General features: G+C 43.5%; 1 protein-coding gene across 1 annotated transcript in view; it reads left to right on the top strand.

Moving 5' to 3' along the window:
- The first annotated feature begins 265 nt into the window (after positions 1-265).
- Positions 266-11,976, top strand: part of TRAPPC3L (trafficking protein particle complex subunit 3L) — a 284,619-nt gene continuing 272,908 nt past the window's right edge. The window contains exon 1 of the mRNA XM_069234567.1: positions 266-369. Within this exon, the coding sequence (XP_069090668.1) occupies positions 274-369 (96 nt within the window). The 5' untranslated portion in view covers positions 266-273. The remainder of the gene's footprint in view (positions 370-11,976) is intronic.

The raw sequence follows: 11,976 nt of genomic DNA, 5'->3' as shown, positions 1-11,976 counted from the left end.
TGCGCATAACTTTTAATACACAGGCATGCATTAGGCAAACACGCAATCTTTTGTGTTTATGTGTTTGTAAAGTGGTAAAAAGCGAAGGCATCTAACTCGGAGTATTTTTAGGTGGCAGAAAAAGGTCTTGCCTAGCTGCCCGTGTAGCCCTGCCAAGTTTCCCATGTCCATGCGTGATGTGATGCGCCTGTCCGGGCTTGTCTTTGAATTCTGAGACTTGTAGTCTTCCGTATTGCATTATAATACAGAACTACAAGTCCTTCAAGCCAAAGGATGAACTGGAGCAGCACATCATGCATGGACCCAGGAAACTTGGAAGCTGTGCCTGTGCACATGTACGCTGCTGTGGATGATGACATATTTTGTTCAGTGAGTATTTGCATAGTTGCATGTTTATTGCGTTTTGGTACTATGTGATTGCTTTGTAGTCCATGACGACCAGAGTGTTGTCTCCACCATTACCTCAACCCGTGGCATAGCAAGTGTGGATTTTGCCCGAATGCAAGCAAGCAATAGGGCCACACCTATTGTGTACTAAAGACAGTCATGCTTGGGCGGTGCAGGGGGTCCCTTACAATGTTGGGCCCTGGTGCCACTGCTCTTGCTGCACCACAGATAGCTGCACCCCTATCCTAAATGCGCTGGTGGAAATATTTTACCACACCATCATCATATCAGTGAGCAAAAAAGAGCAACATGCAGTCCATGCTATGTAAAAGTGCAGATAATTGCAGTGTGGTTATTCAAATGCACGAGTAAGGACACTAATGTGCTGACTATCTTTTTTATGTGTCCAAGCCAGACAAATTGGTGTGGAAAAAATAATAGAAAAATCCTTTATAAATATAAATTTTGTGGTTGCAGAGGCAATGTCTCAAGGAATAATGTTCACAGGCCAAACTACTTCCACACAAAACGTTGCTGGCAAACACACTTTCAAAATGTGTTCATTTTTTTGAGATCACCCATCATGTGAAGTAATGTGAGAAGAAAAAAAAAAGAGAATGGTATGGTCTTGTAGCACACTTTCAATCTTCTGTCTTATGAGATCTTCTTTTAGTCTTGGCTTTCTCATTTTAACAAACTTTGTGATCCCCAGCAGATCACTAAAGACTCCCCCTGGCAGATCAATTATATCCGCACATGGGAGTCTTTTAGAAAACACCTCAAAATATGTACACAACGTTTTGAGGCCCCATGTCACCTGTCTGCCATCATATTTATGTTACTCAACTGACTTTTTAAAACATTTTTGATGTGTCTATTGAGAATGATTTTCTATTTATGACTCTAGACTTATCTTTATGTACAAGCATTTCACATAAAGATGGTCTAGTGCAGCTAGACAATGGTTAAGAGCGCGACCCATTAAATACTATCCGCGCACTTCAGTGATTATGGAGATGATGGAATTTTGCCTGCATGAGAATAGCTTCATCTATAACAACAGATGGTTTAGAGAGCGACAAGGAACAGCTATGGGCCTCTCTTTCACAGTTACACAGTTACACAGTTGCTGGGCTGGAGAGATCCTACTGAGCATGTATGGTTGACCTAGTTTATTATCGTTTTGTAGTAAAAGTTTTGCAGCTGCTGCTGCTGCCGGGGGCAACGCTCCTCCTCCATAGCTGAGGAACAGCATCTGCACTCTACCATGCACTGTGTTCTCACAAATAATGTGATTTGTAACGTCCTAAGTGTTGTTATTAGTGCTATGATTTCATGTGGGATAAGTGAGTTAATATGCAAGGGTATAACAGTGCAGGGAGAAAGCACAAGTTATGGTTAATGTAGCGTGGTCAGTGGGGTGACAACACTGTGTACGGAGATGCGTGACATAGTAATTTGAAGGTGTAGCGTAATATATAAATATGAAGTATAAGTTTAGAATTTCTAATGTTTGTTTACTTACAGTTTGGTTTGTATAAAAATAAAAAAATAAAGTTATAATAATTTAAAGGTGGTGCATAAATAATACATTTAGGATATAACTATAACATTAGAAATTCCAATGTTTGTGTCGTTAAAATTTAGTTTGCATAAAAAGAATAAATACAGTTTTCCTAACTATAACAAAGGTTTAACCTTAGTTATTTCATTGAATTTAATCTTTTAAATAAAAATGTGCTTCGAACCGTACAGTGCAGTGTCCTTGACTGGAGTTTTGTTAAGTGGAGTGTTGTACAGTACAGTTAAAGAGAGTGTAGTAAAGTGTAGTGTTGTGGAGTGTAGTGTCATAGAGGGTGGTAGAGTGGAGTGGACTAAAGTGGTGTGGCTTAGTGTTTAGTGGGGTAAAGTGTTGTGGAGTCAAGTCATGTAGAGTTGGGTGGAGTGCAGTAGAGGAAAGAGTCATCACATACAGTGGAGTAAAATGTAATAAATGGGAGTGGCTTCTTGTACAATACAGTGGACTGGTGTGTTGTACAGTGTTGGGAAGTGTTGTAGTGTGGAGTAGAGTCTTCTACAGTAGATTGTAGGTGCATATAGTGGAGTAAAGGGTTGTATAGTGTAGTTTAGGGGCACATAGTGGAGTATAGTTTGTATAGTGGTACAGAGTGTAGTAGAGACTTGTAGAGTGAAGTTGCATAGAGTGGAGTAGAGTGTGTTAGAGTGGAGCAGTGTAGAGTGGAGTGTCATACAGTGGGGTAAAGTGTTGTGCAGTGGAGTGGAGTGGAATAGTGTAGAGTGCAGTGGCATAGAGTTGAGTGGTTTAGAGTGGAATAGCGTACAGTGGGGTGGTGTAGTGGAGTGGCATACAGCAGAGCTTGGTTAAAGTATAACGGTGTACAGTGAAATAGGATACATGGCAGTGGCGTAGAGTGCAGTGGGGTAGAGGGGAGTGGCACAGAGCGTAATTGCATACAGAGGAATACAGTGGAGTGGCATACAGCGGAGTGAAGTAGAATGTAGTGGCATACAGTGGAATAGGGTACAGCGGAGTGGCATAGATTGGAGTGACTTAGAGTGGAATAACAGAGAGGAGTGGTATAGAAAAGAGTTAAATACAGTGGAGTAGCGTACAGTGGAGTGGTGTAGACTGTAGTGGCTTAGAGTGGAGTAGTGCAGAGTTTAATCGGGTAGAGTGGAGTGTCGTAGAGTTGAAAACCATAGAGAGGCATAGAGTGGAATAGCATAGAGTGGAGAAGCATGTAGTCGGATGATGTAGAGTGTAGTGGCAGAAAGTGGAGTGTTGTACAATGGCACACAGTGTAGTTGAATACAGTGGAATAGCGTATAGTGGAGTTGTGTAAAATGGAGTGGCATGAAGTGGAATAGTGGAGTGTAGGAGATTAGAGTTGCATACAATGGAATACCATTGAGTGCAGTGGCATATGGTGGAGTGGTGTAGACTGGAGTAAAGAAGATTGGAGTGACATAGAGTGGAATAGCGCATAGTGGAGTGTGGTAGAGTGGAGTAAGGTAGAGTATAGTGGCATACAGTGTAATAGCGTAGAATGGAGTGGCATAGAGTGGAATAACACAGGTTGTAGTGGCATACAGATTAGCATATATTGTAGTGGCATATAGTAGAGATGTGTACAGTGGAATAGCATGGAGTGGAGTGGTGTACAGTGGAATAGCATGGAGTGGTGTAGATTGGAGTGTAGTACAATGGAGTGGCTTAGAGTTTAATAGCGTACAGTGGAGTGGTGTAGAGTGGAGTGCCGTACAGTGGAATAGCATACATTGGAGTGGTGTAGAGTGGACTACCTTGGAGTGCAGTGGTATAGACTTGTGTAGCATACAGTGGAGTCACGTACAGTGGAATAGCATACAGTGGAGTGGTGTAGAATGGACTAGCATAGAGTGCAGTTCTGTATACTTGTGCGGCATACAGTGGAGTGGTGTAGAGTGGAGTTGCGTAAAGTAGAATAGCATAGAGTCTAATTGTATACTTTGGAATAGTGTGGAGTGGTGGAGAGTAGAAGGGTGTAGACTCGAATAGCGTACAGTGGAGTAGCACACAGTGGAGTGGCATAGAGTGGAGTGGTGTACAATGGAATAGTATACAGTGGAGTGGCGTAAAGTGGAGTGAAGTAGAATAGAATAGCTTAAAGTCGAGTAGCGTAGAGTATAATTGTGTATAGTGGAATACCATATAGTGAAGTAGAGTATAGTACGGTACAGTGGAGTGGCATGGAGTGGAGTGGAATACAGTGGAGTCACGTAGAGTGGAATAGCGTCCAGTGGAGTAGCATAGAGTTGGGTGGGATAGAGTGAAGTGGTGTAAAGTGTAATAGCGTATAGTGGAGTGTTGTATAGTAGAGCAGCTTAAAGTGTAGTGGCATATAGTGGAATAGCATAGAGTAGCATACAGTCAAGTGGCAAAATGGAATAGAGTGGAGTGATGTAAAGTGGAGTGTGCAAAGTGTAATCACATAGAGTGGGGTGTCATACAGTGGAATACTGTGGAGTGACAGAGTGGAATAGCTTAGAGGCATTAAGTAGAGTTGCTTACAAGGGATAGTGTAAAATGGAGTAGTGTACAGTGGAGTGGCATATACTGGAGTGGAGTGCTGTAGAGTGTCACTCAGTGGAGTGGCGTATAGTGTGTTGGTGTAGAGTGGAGTGACATAGTATAGAGGGACGTACAGTGGAGTGGCATAGACTGGAGTGTCAAAGAATGCTGTGCAGTATAGCTGACTATAATGGAATAGCATATAGTGGAGTGGTGTAGAGTGGGGTGGCATACAGTGGAATAGTGGAGTGGTGCAGAGTACAGTTCCTTACAGTGGAATAGTGTAGAGAATGTTGTTGCATATAGTAGAGTGGTGTAATCATGAGTGATGAACACTGGAGTGACGTAGAGTGGAATAGCATACAGTGGAGTAGCATTTAGTGGAGTGGCATACAATGGTGTGAGGCAGAGTGTAGTGGCATACAGTGGAATAGGGTACAGTGGAGTGGCATGGAATGGAGGGGCATAGAGTGGAACAGTGTATAGTGGAGTGGCGTAGAATGGAATAGCTTAGATGGGAGTGGTATAGAGTGGAGTTGTGTACAGTGGAATAACATAGAGTAGCATACATTGGAGTAGCGTACAGTGGAGTGGTGTAGACTGGAGTGGCATAGAGTGGAACAGCATAGAATGTAGCAGCATAGAGTGGAGTTGCGCACAGTGGAATAGCATATAGTGGAGTAGCATACAGTGGAGTTGCATATACTGGAGTGGCATAGAGTGGAGTGTTGGAGAGTATTATAGTGCAGAGTGGCGTGTCTTACTGTGGAGTGGCATTTAGTGTTGTGGCGTAGAGTATATTGGTGTAGCATGGAGTAGAGTAGAGTGGAGGGCCATACAGTGAAGTGTCATAGAATGGGGTACAGTGTCATTGAGAACAGTGCAATAGCATAAACTGGAGTCACAAAGATTGGAGTGGCAAAGATTGGAGTGTTATACAATGGAGTGGCATAGAGTGCAATAGAGTACAGTGGAATGGTGTAGAGTGGAGAACATTGGAGTGGCATATACTGCGATAACATACAGCGGAGTGGCGTAAAGGGGATTGGCATAGAGTGGGATAAAGTGGAGTGGCATAGAGTGAAATAGCATAGAGCGGGGGATATACAGTGGAATGACATAGACTGGAGTGCTGTACAATAGAGTGGCGTAGAGAGTAATAGCTCACATTGCAGTGGCATAGAGAGGAGTGGCAGCATAGAATGGAGTGGTGTAGAGTGAAATAGCATAGAGTGTAGTGGTATAGGGTGGAGATGCCTAAGGTGGAATAGTGGAGTGGCATACAATGGAGGGGTATAAAGTTAAATAGCGTACAGTGGAATGGTGTAGAGTAGGGTGGCATAAAGTGGAATAGCATAGAGTGTAGTGGCATAGAGTGGAATTGCGAACAGTGGAAAAACATAGAATGGAGGGGTGTAAGGGTGGAGTGGCGTAGACTGGAGTGGCGTAGAATAGAGTGGCAAAGAGTGCAATAACATGGAGTGGCATAGACTTGAGTGTCAAAAAATATAGTGGAGTGCAGTATTGTAGGATACAGTGGAGTGGTGTTGCGTGAAGTGGTGTAGAGTGGAATAGCATAGAGTGGAGTGGTGTAGAGTTGCTTACAGTGGAATAGCATAGAGTGGAGTGGAGCACAGTGGAGTGGCATAGACTGGAGTGGCATAGAGTGGAATAGCCTAGAGTGTTGTAGAATGGAGTGGGGTAGAGTGTAGCAGCATACAGTGAATATTACTGTGGAAAGGTGTGCAGTGGAGTGGTATACAGAGGAATAGCTTAGAGTGGAATAGCATAGAGTGGAGTGGCATAGAGTAGAGTTGGAGACAGTGGAATATCGTAGAGTGGAGTGGTGAAGGGAGGAGTGGCATACATTGAAATCACATATACTGGCGTATGGTAGAGTGTAGTGGAGTAGAGTGTAATAACACATGGTGAAAGTGATACACTGGAGTGGCGTAGAGCGGAGTGGCGTACAGTGGAATAACGTACAGTGGTGTGGCATAAAGTACAATAGCATAGAGTGTAATGGCGTAGAGTGGAGATGCATACACTAGATTAGTGTTGAGTATAGTGGGATAGAATGGAGGGGCGTACAGTGGAGTGCCATAGACTGGAGTGTTGTAAAATGTTGTGGAATGGGGTGGCGTAGTGTGTAATAGTGCTGAGTGGCATAGACTTCAATGTCATAGAATGTAGTGGCGTACAATAGAATAGCGTAGAGTGGAGTGGCATAGAGTAGCATTGTGTACAGTTGAATAGGGTAGAGTGGAGTGGTGTAGATAAATGGCGAAGACTACAATGGTGTAGAGTGGAACATCATAGATTTGAGTGATGTAGAGTCGGGTTGGGCGAGTGGAGTGGGCTGGAGTTTAGTGGTGTGCTGTATAATAGTGTAGAGTAGAATGGTGTGGAGTGGCTCAGAGTGGGAAAGTGTATTGGCGTTCAGTGCATTGCCGTACAGTGAAGTGGCATAGAGTAGAATGGGCTAGAGTGGAGTATATCTGCCCCTTTCCCATCAGCTCTCTCCCTCATTTACTATTAAAATATATGTGTAAAGACTCTGCAGTCAGGCGGAGAATGCCACACATGTAAGTAAAGGCAGTGCAGAGTCAAAAAACTCTGCTCCAAGTTTGTGACTTGAAATGTGTAGTATATTTTGTAGTACTACGAAATCTACTACAAAGTGCAGTCTGTGAATCAGGCCCATTGTGTCTGCTAGCACGTTAAAATGAGGGGCAGGTTGACACATGGACAATGAATTGGGGACTTTAAACCTAACTCACAGAATGACTGGTGGAAACAGGAGTTTCCACCCAAATCAAGGTTATGAGTTGAGAGCAAAAACCGCACCTTTTGGTTTTTCCTTGGCCGCATTTCACTAGAGAAAATGAGGCAGAATATATTCAGGGCAAAGTGCCAGAATGTGGGTTAAACCTGCAAAATGTGGGAAGCAAATGGCAGTTCCGTCTCTAGTCTCTCGTTTTGGTAATGGTGCAGTAGTACCGTATCTGGTAATTACCATAACCTGTGGTATTGGTAATTCCAGGTACAGTATTACTACACAACCTGTCAAGAGGTCATATTCTAAGCATTGGGCTTTATTCTTTTCGAAGATAATGTTATGAGAACGGCTTGTAATAGTGTACCAGTTTGTGTTCTAATTGTTTGAATGGAGTTGTCACAGGCTTGCAATTTCTAGTGAGCTTAGATGGGCTACTATCCAAACATTCAGGAGACCTCAGGATGAGAGAGTTGAGAAGGAAGTACTGGCGTCTAGGCTACTGAAAATAGCAGATCACCATTAAACTCAGCTTTCCATGGCAACTTCCATTGTTATGGGACAAAACACAAAGGGTACCCCCAAAAGTATATTTCACATTCTGGAAAGGGGGAAATAAGATATTGGATATTCAACAAAAGTTCCCATTTAATCTGTATTACTTCTAGCCCAGATTTAATCTCAAAGCAGTTACCCACCCACCTACAATTGTATATACACGTGTAATTTCTCATCATGCTTGTATTTTTCTCAATTTTCAATATAAAATATCACTTTTTTTGTATAAACCATTTCATTTCATCTACAAAAAACCCGAACGTCCGTTACCTATATTAATTGTAAAATAAAAATGTACTTAACCGTAACAATACCCAGTCAACTATAAAACCTCTCATACATACCGTTCTCACACTGACAACAACCATCCACATGCCAAGAACTGTTTTTATGGCATAATGAATATATGGAAAGAAGTTTGAATTTATGTAAATTAAATGGAATTGTTATCCAAGAAACTGGTGTACTTTGTATAGAAAATTGTGAAAAAACATAACATTGTAGTGCATTTCTGGGTGGCCTGTCTCCTGCCCCAGGGTGGAGGATCGTCTGATCATGAAGTTTATAAAAGTCCTTGGTGGCATGCCAGTCCCAACCCTGTGTAAGCCTTGCCTGATAGACACTGCATTATTGAGATGCTGTCGAGCTCACCAGACTTAAGGAAATGTGACAGTGTGTCACTCTAAATTCCCCGCTCTGCACATAAAACACATTAAAGCTAAATCAGCAAAGTTATTTTTTGGTGAAGTGGTCGTTTTTTAATGTATAAGTAAAACCGGACTTGCTGTTTCGTGGGCTGTTTAAAAATAGTGAAGCGAGTGCTGCTGTAAATGTACGTGGATTTAGAATTGATCTGCAGGAGTTATTATTGTTTCAAAAGAGAATATAAGTTCTGGATCCAGCTCCTGCAGAAGTACTATTATAGCTTTCTCTGAGGACCGGACACTAAGGGGCATATTTATACTTGTTTTGTGCCGAATTTGCATCATTTTTTAAATGCAAATTCGGTGCAAAACGAACTCCATATTTATACTTTGGTGATAGACCCGTCTAGCGCCAATATTTATGGAGTTAAAGTCATTTTTTAGATGTGGAAACCTACTTTTCATCAATGAAATGCAAAGTAGGCGTTCCCGTGCAGAAAATGACTCTATGGCCTTTGCGCCATATTTATTCCCCCATGCTAAAATCACGCATGGAAGGGAGGAGGGGTCAAAAAAATGGTGCAAAGCCTGCTTTGCACCATTTTTTAACACCTGGGTCAGGACTCAGGCGGTAGGGGACCTGTGGGCCTATTTCCATGGTGGTTTATACTTTTTGGTGCAAAACTGCACTAACGCAGCTTTGCACCAAAAAGTTTAGCACTGGCTTGCACCATTTCTGTGCACCAGTTGGGCACCATATTTATGGAATGGTACAAGCCGGTGCAAAGGGTAGGCTAGTGCAAAAAAAAAATGGCCTTAGTTAGGTGGGGCTGGCGGTATGGAAGGAGGGAGTTTTGCACCAAAAAATGACGCTAGGTAGGTTAGATTAAAAAAAAATGACTTTAACCTGCCTAGAGTTATTTTCTGATGCAAAACCATCAATACCACATGACTCCTGTCTTGGAAAAGACAGGAGTCATGCCCACTCCCCAATGGCCATCACAGGGGACCAGAGTCTCCTGGGCATGACCATTGAATCCAGTGCCATGTAGGGGGGCCCATTTCAGGGCCCCAATGGCACTTAAAAAAGAATACTTACCTATACTTACCTGGGATGGGGTCCCCTATCCTCCGATGTCCCTGTGGTGTGGGTGTCCCTGGGACCTGGGGAGGGCACCTGTGGGCTTATTCCACGGTGTTCCACCATGGAAATAGACCCACAAGTCCCCTAACTCCTGCCCTGACCCTGGCGTTAAATAATGGGTCAAAGCAAGCTTTGCCCCATTTTTTGACCACTCTTCCTCTGGTGCCTTATTTTAGCATGGGGGGATAAATATGGCACTTAAGCCAGAGTCATTTTTTGTACGGGAATGCCTACCTTGCTTTTTTATTAACTCAAGGTAGGTTTCCACGTCCAAAAAATGACTTTAACTCCATAAATTTGTGACTATATGGGTCTGGCGCCAAAGTATAAATATGGAGATAGGTTTGCACCGAATTTGTGTTTTAAAAAATGATGCAAATTTGGGGCAAAACAAGTATAAATATGCCCCTATAATGCCCCTTTTTTCCGTGCTCTTTCTCACCCAAAGGACCCTGTTTGTTATAGTCACCCATTAATCATTGACAGAGGCATGAATTAGGTTCCAGTTCAGATTGTGTCCCACACAAGTTCAAATGTGCTATCAGTTCACTTCCTTGGTGCTGTCGTTGTAGTGGGCAGAAACAATCTTGAGTTCTTGTGATTGCTTCATTGCGTTGCAGAGACCTGTAGTACTAACGTTCTGTTCCTGTTGCATGAGAGGTCAGGTGCAACCTTGGTATTCAGGATGTGTGGCCTCACTGGAGAACAGACGCATGCCTTATGGTAGACCATGCTGCAGCAGTACCAGGTCTTCTGCAGTTGTCACCCAATTTTGAGCCTTTTGAGATGAAAGGCAAGGCATTTGTAGCCCACCTCTGGGCCGATGCAGATGGATCCCACAGGAAGGCAGTTGCAGCCCCACCCCTCTCATGGCAGGGAAGTTGTAGCCCACTTCTGGGCCAGTGCAAATGATTGTGTCTTCCTGGCAGTTGCAGTCTTCCTAGGCCTATCAACTGTCCTATGGATGCTCACATTGTCTGCAGCAGCAACACAAAATCGTGGCCAACAGCAGCAGCCAGGAAGGCACACAGATTGTGAAAGGTTAAGGAGTCTTTTAATGGCAGTCCTCAATGGGAAAAGTGGAGCTAGGCTGGGAGGCCTTCTGCAGCATGGATCTCTGGATTCAGCCAGAGTGGACCTGGCCTGGCAGTCGAGCAGGACTTTGCCTATTGGAGCAGAAACAAGGCTTATTTGCACATGGCTGGTTCCTATCTGAGGTGGCATGCTGGACAAAAAAAATCATGGACTGAGTTGCTGTCCGCAGTAGTTGCTTGCGGCTGAAATTAATGCAACTGTTCTACCCATCACTCTTAGTTTTCTTTTGTGCAACACCCTGAGTGCAAGGGGTATTCTCATATGTGGGTCCCATGCATACTGTGACATAGGACTCAAGCTGAACCTTACTAATGAAGTTAAAACTGATTTGGTGTTGCCTGCGTACCTGTTCAGAGAGGACATGACCATGCAGTTCGGCCTTGAATTTACTATTGGAGCATGACCAAGGCTAATTTGAGTATGGCTGGATCTTTCCTGAGGTGACATGGTAGGCCAAAAAAACTATGGATTGGGTGTGGACTAGAGTAATTACCATTGGCTGAGTTTAATTCAGGCAAACCATTCATCACTTTCCTCAGACAGATACCGGCACTGGTCAGAAAACAGTTATTTTTCGAGAAGTCTGTGGAGCACATTCTTCCTTTGTCATGAAGAACGTTCAACTGGACAACGTGGGGTATTTTGGATCCCTTTTTAATACACATTTTTATAGACGAGATGTGGATCCCTTGACTCAAAAATTAGAACCAGCTTGGGGCTGGTACTCTTTGAAGTGCCCTTCTCAGGCTGCTCTCCAGACACATCCTTAGTGTAAAGTGATGGTCCTTACTGATGGTAGCACTTGGGCTGTCTCCAAACTGGAGCACCCACACAAAGACATGTGAGGTTTCTGAGCCTGGCTGTCATCAGCCTTCCTGAGCAGTAATCAGGGACAGACAAAGTAGAAGTGTTGACCCAGAACCTTCTCCACATTTAACAACAGGAACTGCATTCTTCCCACCCCCAACCCTACCATCAATCAAATAGCAGTGCTCAGGAAGAGCTAATCCAGCAGCCTCTTGCTGACAAAGGCATTATGTAATTTCTATAGCTAGGACTGTCACTTCAGTGTCTGGCTCTCCACCCTCCAGCCACAAGAATGCAGGCAATATACTTACTGTGCCTAGAGAAGGTGTCCTCATCCTCCATCTTATTCCACCATAAACTAGTGGCATCCCGAATGGCTGGCTTCAGTACTCACGCTCATACACAGTCTTACTACCACACACGTATTACATACTATCTGTATGCACAAGCACTCAACATACACACAGGATGCCAGCCAAGGCCCTGGATTTCA

Source organism: Pleurodeles waltl, chromosome 5 (assembly GCF_031143425.1).
Source record: "Pleurodeles waltl isolate 20211129_DDA chromosome 5, aPleWal1.hap1.20221129, whole genome shotgun sequence".
Classification (NCBI taxonomy): domain Eukaryota; kingdom Metazoa; phylum Chordata; class Amphibia; order Caudata; family Salamandridae; genus Pleurodeles; species Pleurodeles waltl.
Note: the sequence above shows the minus strand (reverse complement) of the source record. Positions and strands in the feature narration are given on the sequence as shown.